Source organism: Crinia signifera, chromosome 12 (assembly GCF_055691185.1).
Source record: "Crinia signifera chromosome 12, ASM5569118v1, whole genome shotgun sequence".
In the NCBI taxonomy this organism is placed as follows: Eukaryota; Metazoa; Chordata; class Amphibia; order Anura; family Myobatrachidae; genus Crinia; species Crinia signifera.
In genome coordinates this window covers 19,041,785-19,057,058 of record NC_139228.1, presented here as the reverse complement: position 1 = coordinate 19,057,058, position 15,274 = coordinate 19,041,785, and the positions used below count along the sequence as shown (strand labels likewise).

The 15,274-nt window shown below is 44.3% G+C and overlaps 1 protein-coding gene across 1 annotated transcript in view; it reads left to right on the top strand.

Moving 5' to 3' along the window:
- The first annotated feature begins 1,204 nt into the window (after positions 1-1,204).
- BAZ1A (bromodomain adjacent to zinc finger domain 1A) overlaps positions 1,205-15,274 on the top strand; it is a 56,662-nt gene continuing 42,592 nt past the window's right edge. Inside the window, exons 1-7 of the mRNA XM_083166294.1 lie at positions 1,205-1,297; positions 1,651-1,787; positions 4,607-4,885; positions 6,800-6,934; positions 9,998-10,099; positions 12,274-12,361; positions 15,040-15,162. Coding sequence (XP_083022420.1) covers positions 1,675-1,787; positions 4,607-4,885; positions 6,800-6,934; positions 9,998-10,099; positions 12,274-12,361; positions 15,040-15,162 — 840 coding nt within the window. The 5' untranslated portion in view covers positions 1,205-1,297; positions 1,651-1,674. The remainder of the gene's footprint in view (positions 1,298-1,650; positions 1,788-4,606; positions 4,886-6,799; positions 6,935-9,997; positions 10,100-12,273; positions 12,362-15,039; positions 15,163-15,274) is intronic.

Below are 15,274 nucleotides of genomic sequence, written 5' to 3'. Positions count from 1 at the left end.
TATGTTAACATTGGTTTTAGAGTACCAATGTTTAGGCCTAAATGATGTTTTGTAACAAATGTTGAAAAACATTTAACTGACGTTTTCTTTCGATGTCCCATCCCTACTTTGGAAAACTTCAGCTATGGAACCAGCACAGCATTTGATAACTATTACACACCATGCGCCTTAGCAGTCCTTGACCTGCTCTGTGATTATACGTGTTCTTCCGTGACATGGACAAGTTTAACACAGAAAACACACACAAAAGATCTACATGAAAATGGTCGGCGCATGAAAAGATTGACATGAGTTTTTGGGGGTGTCAATTTTTATGCTGTAGCACATGGGCCCCCAAGTAGTGTAGCTCTTCACCTGCCATTCTTCAGGCATTATCGTTTCCAATGTGGATGGTAAAGAATGAAAAAGTTCAAATTGGATTGAAAAAAATCATGAAAAACTTATGTTGACCATAATGCTTTGTAGATTGTCATGTTGAACTATTGACTATTAACTTATGTAGGGTACACACCAGGACGACCCGCTCACGATGCACATCGTGAGCGGGTCGTCAGTGTCTCGACCGACCCGCTCACGGTGATGCGGGGGGGGGGGGGGGGGGCACGACCCGCTCACGATGTGCACCGTGAGCGGGTCCGATCCGATGGCGACCCGCACCCGGCTGTATGGTCGTCATTGAGATCCTACCTGCAGCAGGTAGGATCTCAATAACGACCGACCGACCCGCGGGACCGCGCATCGGATCGGTATCGGTCCACAGCAGGTCAGAAAAGGGCCCAATCAGCACACAATCTACATCCAATTGATCGGAATTGGATCTAGATTGTGGGGATCGGGCCCTAGTCGTCCTGGTGTGTACCCAGCATTAGTATTGTCTACCTAAAGTAGGGATGCTGCCGCCGCCACAACGCAGTTCAGCCTTTACCACCATGAGTGCAGCTGCGATGTAGGCGTGAGCAATGCTGCATCGCCTGTACTTGCGCAAATGCGTTTGCTGAGTTCTACGCAAGTTATGCTCCGCAATCAGGCTTGCATGCAGCGCTGCACCATTCTGCCCCACACAGTGGGATAACGTAGAACTTGTAGGGCAGATAGGAAGGAACAGGGATCCCATTAATGGGAGAAGCTACTAGTAAGATGATGTATATACATCAACTTACCCCCCCAGCCTGGGCTCCCAGCCTCCACCAATAGGAGCAGAGTGCTGAGGCGCGTGCTGGGGACTGAGCACAATAGGGGAAGAGATCCCCTCTCCCGCCAGCAGCACCGGCAGCAGCAGCAGCAGCAGCGACACCAGGTACTCAGCAGCGCGCCCTGCTCCCGCCTACCGGAGCGCCACCTACTCCGTCCTCCACTCACTCACTCACTCCCGACTCTCCAACAACCGGAAGTGCCCGGCGGCGGGACGTCAGAGAGAGAGAGCTGCTGCGCGCGCTGTGCGGTCACCGGGTCCCCGCACCATATGGGAATCGGCTTTTTATTTATTTTTTTGGGGGGGATTACAGCTGCTCCTCTCATCCCGCCTCCGTAGCGTCTCCCTGGCGCCACGCCGCCGGAGCGTGGGGTGACTGACAGGCCTCGCGTGTGCCGGTGTCTCCGGTCCCCGCCCCGCGCACTCGCTCATCATCTTGCCGCTGTTTCTCTCCGCAGTGTGGCCAGCAGGAGGAGGAGGAGATGCCGCTGCTACACCGGAAGCCGTTCTCCCGCTACCCGCCGCCCGAGGACATGGAGCCCGACGAGCGCCTGTTCTATTGCCGGGTGACCAACGAGGTGTTCCGGGAGTATGAGTAAGAGCCCAGCGCCCTGTCACTGGCAGGCTGCACTACTCTATGGCTGCTGGGGCAGCGTCACATGTGTTCTGTGTGTGGCATGTTCCAATTCCCTGGGGGCTGCATGTGCCCTATATGTAATGTTCTGGGTGTATGTGTGTGGCATGTCCCCTTCCCTGGGGGCTGCATGTACCCTGTATGTGTGTAGCATGTGTCCTGTATGTTCTGGTTGTATGTGTGGCAGACCTTCCTGGGTGCACTGTTTTTGCCATTGGTCTGTTCTCTGCAACCAGGCAGCTATTTAACTCTCTCATTTGGAGGATGCGGTAATGTTCTGTCCTGTGGGCTCCTTGACACTTCTAAACTTTCCTGGTACCTATCCAATATAATAAAAGGCTATAGGCCCCCATCCACTAGTACGAGGTATCGCATGCTATACTCGCCCATCTCTTCCCGAGCGGCTGGACCTCATGATAGGTTATGCTGTCGTTTTGCATACAATGTATTGTATGTGATGCCAGTCATGGCTGTGGGATCTGCCATATCCTTGCTGCAGCCATGATGAACTCCAGATCCAATCTGATGCGCACGGGGACGCTCATCGGATTCGAATCGGAGGTAAACCACTTATATATGTGCCACTTTTCACATAAAAAAAAAAGGCTAGATCGCAGTAGTGGATGGGCACCTTAACTCTCCTCCTCACCTCTGAGGGGGTAATTCAAGTGTTTTGGCTGTTGGCGTTCACTAGATGGCGCCCATCAGAGCATAGCCAGCATTTCGGCGCCCACAGCTGCCGATGTTATGTAACATAATTTTGAATGGTTGGTAGCTACTCCGATTTTTTATTTCATTCATTCAGTGTGTGACTAGTCAGCCATGCCATGCTGAGTAATGTGTGCCAACAGACTGCAGCTTGTCCTGTTTATCTTAGGTTGTTGTGCTTCCGTCTCAACCGTTTGTGTTGGTAAGAGCACAATAGCCTACGTAACAAAAAAAAGTGGAACCACGTGACATGACAAACACTTGTGAGAGATCCCACAGGTGTAAAAAAACTTTGACTCAACCTAACACTTGACCTGTATAGGAAGGTCGTTCATTAGACCAAGAGCAAATGACTACAGTAAGAAATGACTAAACAAAGTGCAGAGTATTGTGCATATGTAGTAGTGCACTTCTGTGTGCTCTTGTGCCAGTGAGCTCACACCTGTGAGTGTGCTTTTTTTTTTGTGCTTTTTTTTTTTTCTTTTTTCCTCTAAACCATAGAGTTCAGTTTGACGTTACTCTTTATGCAGATGTCTGATGTGGCTGATCACATCTTAGTTTTGCTGAGTACTTGATGCAGTCCTGTGTGACTGCATTCTAGCCAGCCACATTTCTTTTCTTTTGTTTTCAACTGCTTTTGTGTGAGACAGAACCCCGCAGACACAACTGCTATCTCAGACTACAATACATGTGGAAGGAGCACTGAAGTTATGAGTGGGGGGAATGCACAAAGCCCAATGTAATCTGAGAGCCTAGTAATGTTTTGTGCAACTACAAATTATTACTCAATGTGTTTCTTAAATAAAGACCATTAACATTTCTGGTTTAATCACATGAATCATGCTGAGTTTATAGATTTGGATGAGTAATGGACTTACTGGAAAGTAGCAAGAAAAAAGGCCCAACATATGCCAACATTTTGATTATCATATAAAAGCAGGTAGAGCTAAATGGCTGTGTATGATCAAGATATTTTCAGTGGTCCGTATTGACTTCTAATAAATAGTTTGACAAGTAGACAGTGGTGTATGGTGCTCTGAGTGATATGCCAGTCTGATCTGTCTAACCAGACGATGTATCTCTGTGTGGCTTGCTTTTTATTTGATCATATGTAACTAGTTAACAGCCCCTCCAAAATAACATAACAGTAATGCCAGACCCATCTACAGTGCTTGCCCAAACTAAGCAACACTTCATCTAGTGGCTGCTGGCGTGCAAAACGCTTGAATTCCCACCTCAGAACATAAAAATGATCCAAATATGATTAATTATTTCTTACTCCATTGGCCGGTATTCAATGCGGCCAGCTGTAGGGCGAGCAGCCGTTTAACCCCTGCGCTGGCTGCTCACCCTGTTCAATGTCAGAGGACAGCGAGGATTCCCCTTAACAGTGAGGCTCGTGGCTAATGCAGGGAGTCCGCTGCATTTAGCGGCCGTGCACAGCCGGGAAAACGTGTGTAAGGGGTCAGTTGAATACTGACCTTGCGAGCTGTGATAGCGAGCAGTCAGCGCTGCTCGCTATCACAGCTCCAAAAAAACATTGAATATATCCCACTGTCTTTGCTTAAAACTTTTCATTGAAACCCCGCAACGGTGAGGAGCAGCAACGCCTTTTATTCTATGGCATGTCCAAACTATGGCCCTCCAGCTGTTGTGAAACCTACACATCCCAGCATTCCCTAATGGCAAAACTGTGGCAAGGCATGATGGGACTTGTAGTTTCATAACAGCTGGAGGGCCATATTTTGGACATGCCTGTTCTATAGGATTGTAATGTGAAGTCTACTCAACTTAAAAATGTCATATCCTGTGTGACTTCTAAAAAGCCCAGCTCACTTAGTTCAACTAATAAATGAAGAAGGCAATTACATTCTTCATGATGTGCCTCTGGGTTGGTCACTTCGAATCTGTAGTGATTGCAGACAATTTACTTTACCCTATTCTGTCTGCATTTACCATCTGATGTTAATAGGGGCATTTAGAACTGATACATGCTTTAAAACATTGTGTCGCTCTTAGTGACCGACCATTTTGATGCATCTTTTATGTTTTTTTTCTTCTTCTTATTGCAGTGACTTTTTTGAGCGCACAATCTTATGCAACAGCCTTGTGTGGAGCTGCTCCCTCACTGGAAAATCTGGGCTTACTTACCAAGAAGCTATCGAATCTGAAAAGAAAATTAGTAAAAGCTTGCAGAATTTTCCCGAGCCAGTGATTGTGCCTATGATGTATCTGGCAACACTCAGTAATCATCAGAGAGTATCGGACCTTTGTGAGGACTTGTATGACTATATGAAGGACCGTTTCTTTGTTGGGGAAATTGTGGATGTAGTAAGAAATAACGGTGCAAGGTAATTTGTCTTAAGGTTGTTTTTTCTTTCCTTCTTTGTGCTCATTTAAGATTTTTATATTAAACTTTGTTCAGGTAGCAAGCTATGGTTAAAGGTTGGTTCACAGATTTGTGTAACTGTAGACAAGCCAAGCAACACGTTTCACTGCATTTTAAAAACCACCATGCTAGGTTCATTACATATGGGCAGCATGGACGGTGTAAGTGCCCCTAAGTTCAGACAGGTTGCGGCATCCTGCTTATACATCGTAATGGGAACACTAGTGTGTGCAGAACTCTGCTGCCTGTACTCTGACAGATGGGATTCAAACAGTCTGTATTCCATACCCAACCAATAAGATTCTATCATTTTCTACAGCTCAAAAAGTAATGAAAGCTAGAATCTGGTTGCTAAGAGCAACACCACCAATAGTTTTGAAAAAGGCTTTCGTAAATCTACCATTAAGCGTTGTATCTTATGGATATGTAAACTTATGCAGATCTTGTGAAAGTAATCTCGTCAGTTTGTAGTGTAAAGTTCAGACCGTGTATGGATTTTTAACAAGGCTAAAAGCTAAGTGTATGACCATATGTTTATAGCACTATGGTTTGGATATAGTTGCTGCAGTTATCTCTGTGTGTATATGTGAAAAATAAATAACTGAAGTTTGTGTGTAAAGTCCTGCACACTCAGGGCGATATTAACCATTATTGCTGGCTAAATGGTCCCTAAGCAACCATATCACCTGTGTTTTCAGGGCGATATCGCAGGTTTGCGCTCCCGCAGACAGTCCTCTACTGGTTGCAGGAGAATGCTCTTGCGATTGAGACTTTCCAGTGTTGTCTTTTGAGGTGAAATTAGAAGGTTGCTGGGGAAAAAACGGTGCACTGTGCGATATGGTCGTTAAGCGATATATCGATGAGCGAAAATAAGCCAAAATCGCTTAGTGATTAAATTGCACTGTGTGTGCACACCTTAAGTCGTGAAGGTAAAACTTGCGTCCACTTCATCTCCTCACAGATCTTTAAGTTAAAAGTAGAGAATCAAAGTTACTATAAATCCACATACAGATGTGTCCTCTCATTGTTGCTGAGATCATGTTAAACAGCTCTTCTAGTCGCACCTAGCTGTGAGCGCGTTTACAAGGGCTGGGTGTCTTTTTCAACCAAAGAAAGACACCCAACTTTACAGTTGCCCAGGAATTGCCAGCTCGGTCATGCCAGGCATTTCACAGAGGCCAGATGTGTGAGGGAACATCTGTATCTCTGCTGTGTTTCTGCAAAGCAAGCTTTCCTGACAGTTAGTGACTGCCTACGTGTTTTTAGTTACAGATGCTCCTCGCTCCTAACATCATAACCTGCTATAAAGCAGTGAAGGGTGGAAAACAGTTTTTTATTTATTGTGGTTCATTTACATAATGCACAGCCATATGTCTGCAATTATGGAAAACATCTTTAAATGCTCTCAATCTTTTCCCGTCTTCATGTTCTCTGTAAACCAGTGCAGCACTTATGATTTTGTATTCATTATTGGGGAGCAGTTACTGTTTCATGACTTGCTGCCTCTGAATGTGTAGCAGATGGAACAGGCAGCTATCTGTAAAGTGCATAATGATTCGACCGTTTGTTACATTTTGTTTATAGCTATCTATAGACTAAAGACAAGGAGATTATTGTAAGAATATAAAATGTATGTAGGGTAAAGCTGCTAGCTGTACGTTCTGTGTAACTCCCCGCAGTTCTACTGTAGTCAGCTCATTGTCCAATGTGAAAGACTTTTATTGTTTTGTTGGTTACAAAATGCAGCATGGTAGAGAACAAAGGCTGTAACTGAAGCGCATGTGCAATGTTGACTGTATCTCTCAAGCAGTACAAACCTGTCCAAACTTGCTTCTTATGCTGTGATTATTGCTGATTCCGTCTTCTTTTGTGGCAGGTTGGAGTGTACGGTTTTAGCAGTTCAAGTTCCTCCACAACAGAACGGGATGACAAATGGTCATGCAGTCTACAATGATACTATTGTCATCAGTGATAGTGATGAGGAGTCTTCTAAGGATCTCTCACAGAACTGGTAATAAAGAAGAATAATATCAATTATAGAGACCTATTGGGGGAAATTCAGTTGTTTTTAGGGAGCCCTGTGCTCAAAGGGACAATTACATTCGGGAGTAAATGCAACAGGAGCCAGTTAATTCTTTCTCACATTTTCCTGATTCGCCTAATAGTATAGACGGGTTTAGCTGCTTTTACATGGCTTAACCAGATCTGTTTGGGTGGGACCAGCATGAAAAGTATTGTGCGCCCGGTTACTTGTGCCAGCTGGTACAACCAATTTAATATCTCTGCCTAAAAAGACAGGTGATCGGGCACAAAACCGATTGTATCACCCTCATTGTGTATTAAGGTCTAGTCATAAGATGTCGGCTGTACTTGTATTACCCTACGCAGGTGGTACTTGTTTGCTGCAAGATTATGACAGACATATAGTGTTCATTCTAGGGTTTTGGTCGGGCAGGGGGGCGGTCCCAGGCCGCCGACGTCACTAAAGGGGGTGTGCTGGGCCGCCGACGTCACTAAAGGGGCGAAGATGCCGGGGAAGCGCCGGGCATCGCCATCTAAGGCGGCGGTGGGCTTCCCCGTGCAAGCATTCGGGCAGACACCAGGCTTTTTTAGCGGGGCGCTGCTAGTGGGGCAGGGCGCCTTTTGCCCTTTAAAAATCGGGCAGGGTGCAGCGCCCCGCTAAAACAGCCTAGCGGGAACACTAGACATGTAGTCTGAGGGGCAAAGTCAGGTGGACTTGTACAGTGTGTAACCATATTTCCATTAAAGACCAGGGGCAGCATTTAATAATCATTTTGGGCTACACTTCTGGGGGTACAAGCAGATAGAATTATTAACTGCTGCTTTTGGGGTTAAGGGCTTCCGGCACTTTACTCCTGGGAAGAGTTGCTAATTGAATCTGTCATTTACATTTTAACTAATAATAATAAAATCTGTATTGCATGTGTTTTTATTTTCAGCAGTCAACGTTAAATACCCATTGTTGTAGCCTTCAGTTTATTTTGGGTACTCTTTACCTAGAAGGGCGCCAGCGATTGAAATCGCGGGCGTCGGGGGTAAAAATCGCGGGTAAATCGGGATGCCCGCGATGACCGCGATTACCGCGATTTTCCCATAGGGAACAATGTTAAAAAGGCTGATTGACCGCGATTTTACTGTTAAATGCCTCAATGGACCCGATTTGGCCATAGGAATCAATGTTAAATGGGCCACAGAGCCCAAATAGGCACAATTAACCCTTAAATGTCCCCCCCAATTTTTAACGCCACCCCACGATCCACGCCAACCCGAAGCGTGGCGAGCGCAGCGAGCCCGCGAGGGGCGGCGGTACGCGTCCTCCGACCTTTTCATGCCCTACTATCCACTAGGGCGTGGAGTGAGAATAGAATAGTGTGGCGAGCGCAGCGAGCCACCGAGCCCGAAGCGTGGCGAGCGCACGCGGATACCTTCACAGGTAGACGCGTCCCCTCGCGGGCTTCACAGGTGTCGGCGTCGCCACGGACACCTGTGAAGCCCGCGAGGGGACGCGTATAACTGTGAAGGTATCCGCGTCCCCTCGCGGGGCTCGCTGCGCTCGCCACGCTTCGGGCTCGCTGCGCTCGCCACATTATTATATTCTCACTCCACGCCCTAGTGGATAGTAGGGCATGAAAAGGTCGGAGGACGCGTACCGCCGCCCCTCGCGGGCTCGCTGCGCTCGCCACGCTTCGGGTTGGCGTGGATTGTGGGGTGGCGTTAAAAATTGGGGGGGACATTTAAGGGTTAATGGGCTCTGTGGCCCATTTAACATTGATTCCTATGGCCAAATCGGGTCCATTGAGCCATTTAACAGTAAAATCGGGTCCATCGGCCCTTTTAACATTGATTCCTATGGTAAATCGGGAGCATCGCGTCGCGGGCATCGCGGGTACATTTATGGCCGGACGCGACCGACACGATTTCCATGTTTAACATGGGTTTCAATGGGAAATCGCGGGCATCGCGTCGGTCGCGTCGCGGCCAGACATAAATGTACCCGCGATGACCGCGACGGGCGCCCAACTAAGTAAAGAGTACCTTATTTTGTACTAAAGTCACGTTGTTTCGCATCAGTTTTGCCTTTAAACTTTACATATAGAGAAATGATTATCACAATGTAAAGTTATTAGAAGTTAGTGTTTTTATGAGCCTGGGATTTAGCAAACTTCACCTCTGCTGTCTTCAGCAGTGTGTGTGCCATCATTTTACAGTGTATGTCACTGTGGTATTTGCTATATAATTAGTAACAAAGAGTCTGATTACCATGTGGCTGCCCTAGTATCTCCTCTTCTCTGAGGAGCTGTGTGCATTTGAACAATACCACTTATTGAGCAACACCCCTAAGTTGTTTTTGCTACTCGCTTGTTGCCTATCAGGAGTGCACTCTATATATGCAAAATATTGTTGTAGCGCTTAGCAAATGACTGCAAATCTCTCTGTGTGTACAGAATGAGAGATACTGATCGCAATCTCTCATTCTGAACAACTACCCGGCCTTTTTTTGCTTAAGCAAAATTGCTTAGCACAAATCTCTCCGTGTGTATGTGCCCCCCATGGGAGATCTTGGTGCCAAGATCTCCCATGGGAGGCACATACACACGGAGAGATTTTTAGGGGCATACACATGTAGAGATCTGTGCTAAGCAATTTTCCTGGTGTCAAGATCTCCCATGGGGAGCACATACACACGGAGAGATTTGTGCTAAGCAATTTTGCTTAAGCAAAAAAAAGCCAGATCAGTATCTCTCATTCTGTACACACAGATATTTGCAGTCATTTGCTAAGCAATCTGACTAGATTTTGACTGCATGCACTGACTTAGTTAGCAAGAGATATTTATTATCTTAGAGCATACACACGGAGATATCTGTGCTTACTTTCTAAGCAATCTAGTCAGATTGCTTAGAAAGTAACACAAATTTGCTCCGTGTGTGTGTATGCCCCTTTACACTGAACATTAACTGATTCAAAGAACTAGAGATGAAGTTGAGCAAAGTGATGGAAGTCCTTAATTAAAGGAATAATTTAGTTTCACCTTCACCTTTTTTGATTTTAGCAAGAAGAAAGAGTTAATCAACCCTACTCTACTAAAGTACAAAGTGAAACCAATTATAGAAGAAATGTATGAGTCTGTACTTGTCAAGCACAACCAAATCCGGTATGTATGTCCTGGGTTCCAACTTTTTTTTTTTTTTTTTTTGCTCAATAACTATTTGGACAAAATCTCAAACTTAACCTTTGTAATGGCATAAGTGGAACAATTAATGTGGTTCTGTATATAGGACAGGGATAGGCCCTCCAGCTGTTGTTGAACTATGCATCTCATCCCAAATGTTACCCTGCAACAGTTTTTAGCATTGCAAAACTATAGCAGGGCATGTGTAGTTTAAAAGCTGGTGGGCCAAAGGTTCCCCTTCCCTGATCTAGGCCATAGTACTAACTATGAAACTTATTTCTAAATGAGATACTAGTTAAAAAATGTAAAGTGTCAGCAAGCTGCTCCCAGTTCCTTGCTTTACTGCTATGGGTGAATATAATGCTAGGCTTGTATGAAAAGAATATTAGCATGTAATGCGGTATCTGGTTGATAGGTCTGCAGTGTCTATGTTGACATGCAAAAAGTTGACGTTCCTTTTTTTTAACTGTGTCTAACTTTAACATCCATATGGACACCCTTGTAACTGTAAAGTGTACCGACACAGCGAGGGTAAGCCCCCACACTAATTGCCTGTCACGGTCCCGTCTCTCCCGGCGCTGGCTCCTGCGACTATAATGAAAACGGACTCTTAGAAAATGGCTGACCCCATACTGCAGACAGAAAACTGTCTGCAGTATGGGGGCAGCCATTTTCTAAGAGCCCATTTTCATTATAGCCGCAGGAGCTAATGCCGGGAGATACGGGACCGTGAGGCTGGTTTCACACACTCCGGCTCCTGCCGGACGGCGAAATCCCGCACGGCCAGGAAGCCGTGCCGCACTCAGTAGTTGTGAATGGACACTATTGTGTCCATTCACACGGGACAGTCCCGATCCGGCCGCACGGTTGCAGCCGGATCCCACCACTGGAAGGGACGGCTACCGGGCTGTGGCCATCCCCTCCATGATAAACTAGTGTGGGCTGCACGGCTTCCTGGCCATACGGGTTTTCGCTGTCCGGCAGGAGCCGGAGTGTGTGAAACAAGCCTGACAGGCAGATGCGGCCGGACAGCAGCGGGTAAGTGGTAGCTATAGCCCCGCAGACCTCCCCGCCACTGCGGGGGCTGCGGAGCTACAGCTACGCCACTGCACACCCATGTAATGTAAACTGTATAACCACTAGGTTGAACACAGGTTGAATATGGGATAGTGTGGTCTAAAGAATTGTATAGAAGAGAACACGAGATGGCTCAGGTTCAAATTTTTTTTTATTGAAGTAAATTGTATATAGAGTGAAGCCATTATAGTGGCTGTAATCTCAAGACCTTTACAGAGGAGCTGATAAGACAGTACTTAAGAAATTACATGTCACTGTAAGTTGAAGTAAAATTGTGTATGTGTAAAGCGATGAAAGGGATGAGAAGATGGACAAATTAACCCTTTGGAGGCCAACGTTGCTGTGAGATGTGCAAAATATCCGCTTTAGTTCTTGCCGGCAAATGATCTGAAGGCAATTAATTGAAGCTTTGTTTAAGCTTTGCCATAAAAAAAATATTGATGTCGATATAAGCGAAGCGGACATTTTTAGTAGACTTTTTGAACATCGCACAGCAAGGTTGGCACTGAAAGGGTTCAACATGTAATTATTGGGGGGGTCTTATAGACAGCCATTTAATACCAAAATATTTAGAGGAAACCACTATGAATATGTTCCCCTGATAGAGGTAGATTGGGACAACCAAGCTTTCCCATTCTGCCAAAAGTGGTTCCTCTAGTTTCTCTTTTTGGAAAGAAGCCTCCAACCAGTCCATTGGAAGAGGAAAAAATACTTTCTCCTTTAAACAAATCTAAAGAGGACGGGACATGGATGCATTTCCTAGCTGCTGCCAATATGACCGAGAATATATTTTTTTCCCACCTTAAACCAGTCTCATGATTAAATTGAATGTTCTTAAACTGTAGGGCCGTTCTTAGTGATAGCTTAAACAAAAAATCGGGTGTGTATGCTCAATATCGCATTGTTAATGACCACCGTTCACAATGGATAGGAAGATTTCTTAATCCACCCTGGCAATATTTATAAAGTGCTTTAATCTTTTTCCTCTTTCCGGAAATAAATAAATTGTAATTCATGATGATTTTTTCCATTTTAGTTTTCTTCACGGATGTTTATGTATGTATATATTTATTTTGTAGTCGAAAACCTGCTTTGTTTTCTAAGGAAAGACTGAAATATTTCCTGAAGCTGCACTGTGAAACTCAGAATGGGATTGTTGTACCCAAGGTAATAATGTTTGTACAGTGTATATTTGTATAAAGATGTTATGTTAATGGTGAAAGAGTATTTTGGTATTTACTGTTTTTCTAATGTAGTTTACTTGTAGATTGTATACAATGTGCTGGAAGAACTGCACTAAAACATTATGGCTGTAGGGATAGGCCCAGCCATGGATACTGGCTGGGTAAAGGGGAAGTGTTAATGGCTCTTAAAAGGTGTTAGATGGCTGATTTGTGCATATTTTGTTTTCCCCGCACAACGTATACCAGGGGTCTTTTTTTCAGCTGCACAGGCAACCACTGGTGATGGGTTGTTCTTGCTGGTGTGGTGTGTAAGCAGATGGCGCTGCTGTATAGGAGTATAGGGAGACCTACGGGGACTCCTAACTGAAAGTCACAAGTTTTGATGGGAATCCCGCAAGCAATGGCTATCTAGCTGCTAATTAACCCATTTAAGCATTATTGTAGCATGTATTATATCTCTCATACAAAGATCTAGCCAAAAAACACAATGCTGGAGTTACTACACCCTGCTTCACACCCTTTTTCATTAGCTTTGTGGTTCAGACTCTGAAAAAACTAGCATTATTGTCAGCTGTTTAAGGAACTTCAATGACAAAAACTCGCTATCCTGACTGATTTCCCCCATGTACGTGTGGTTCATAAACCTAGCAGGACCAACTGGATTCCAGTTTAATCCAGAACCAAGTTTATTCTGGACGTCAGACATAGAACAAGTAGCTGTGTGTGTGTGTGTGTACGTGTGTGTGTGTGTGTGTGTGTGTGTGTATGTATATATATATATATGTATATATATATATGTATATATATATATATATATATATATATATATATATATATATATATATATATAATTAATTGCAGCAGGATCCGGCTCTCCATATAAGTAAATCAGCGCCGGGTGCCCATATAGCATAACAGACAGCAGGACAAGGAAGATATAGCACTCCAGGCGACTTGATGAAGGAAATACTCACAGACCAGTTAAGGTTCACAACGTTTCAATGCCCGTTTATTAGTGGCGAAATGCCACTAATAAACGGGCATTGAAACGTTGTGAACCTTAACTGGTCTGTGAGTATTTCCTTCATCAAGTCGCCTGGAGTGCTATATCTTCCTTGTCCTGATATATATATATATATTCAAAAAGTAAGGTGAACGCGGCAAACCGGACAATTTTGGTAATCCTACAATTCTAACACTTATCGGCTGTACGATAAATATTTGCCATGGCTGTTACGGCCAACATAATGTGCAGTCGTATGCTAGTGTATACACATTGTAAGATGTGAACGATCTATGTACAACATATCGCATTGTCAGTCTAGTAAAAAAATGAGGGTACCAGGCTTAACGCTTCTATTTCCCCCTTCTCCATTTAAATGGACACTATTAAAAAAAAATATATATATATATTGCATAGACTGTATTGTGATGGTTGCCATTCATATACCACTGTCCATTTAAACTTCCGAAAATACTGTGAAAATGATTCGCCAGATGCTAGAGTATCCAAATAGTAGATTAGAATGAATCTTAATGTTTTCATGTACAAGCTGAGGTGATTTATGCTCTAAATGAAATTACCAAATCATAATTATTTTTTTTTGTGTCGCTTAAAACCTTTTTTCTACTTTATCAATGTCATCCCTGGGATACTGTGGAAACATGAAATGGGTTCTGAAGGGTTAACCTGGGATGTCCCTTTTCAAATTAGAATTTTTAAATTTGGATGACATTCTTTTGGCTCCTGCTGAATTAGAACCTCTTCAGAGATTCACTTGTCTGCCACGGTGCCTCTAATTATCGATATCCATTCTCTTATTGGTCTACGGCAGTGGTAGCCAACCCTAGCCCTCGAGAGCCAACAGTTCACATTTTCCAGACAACCTAGCTGCTGCACAGCTGCAATCATTAATCACTGACACATTTTAAAAGATACACAGATGGAGCTAATTAGCTCACTTGTGATTCTGTGAGGAGACCTGCAAAACATGCACTGTTGGTAGCTCTCGAGGACTAGGGTTGGCTACCCCAGGTCTACGGCATAGCTTCTCAGTCTGTTCTCAAGACCCCACACAGTGCATGTTTTGCAGGTCTCCTCACAGAATCAAGTGAAATAATTGGCAACACCTGTGGATCTTTTGAAGTGTCTGTCAGTAATGAGTGCGCCTGTCATTTGATCTGGAAATTGTGAACTGTGTGCGGTTCTGAGGACCGAGTTTGAGAACCCCTGGTCTATGGGATAGATGTTCTCCAACAATCTATTGCAAATATTAAAGATGCAACCTAGTTGAAGAGGCTAGTTCAGGGCTGGGCAATTGCGGCCCTCCAGATGTTGTTGAACTACACATCCCAGGATGCTTTGCATTAGTTTTGCTGTGTGGCCATGCTGAAACTGATGCAAGGCATCCTGGGATGTGTAGTTCATCAACATCTGGAGGGCCGCAATTGCCCAGCCCTTGACTAGTTGAAGTTCCCAAACTGCTGGGTGGAGCGATAGATAGATATAACCATTGTTCTTTGTTTACACTGGTTTGGGAAATTCCGGGATACAGTATATTCACATCTTTGCATTTTAATGGTGTTCATGCCTTATCTATTTTTCTTTTATGTTGATGCAAATGACTAATGTTGCAGATCTTTATGTATTGCCATCTTTAGGAACGCACAATTTCAAAGTATCAAATCTTAGAGATCAATTACTTTGATTATTTTCCTGATGATCCGCCAAAGTTTGAGTCTGCTACAAGCCGAAGATCCATAACAAATAAGCAGATCAGCCAGGTAAGTTGTTACCTACATAAATTGTGTTCATTGGTTTGATCGTGGCTCAAAAAAACTGTACTAAATATGTAGTTTTTGCCTAGTTTTTAGCACTAATATTGCCGGTCACAAG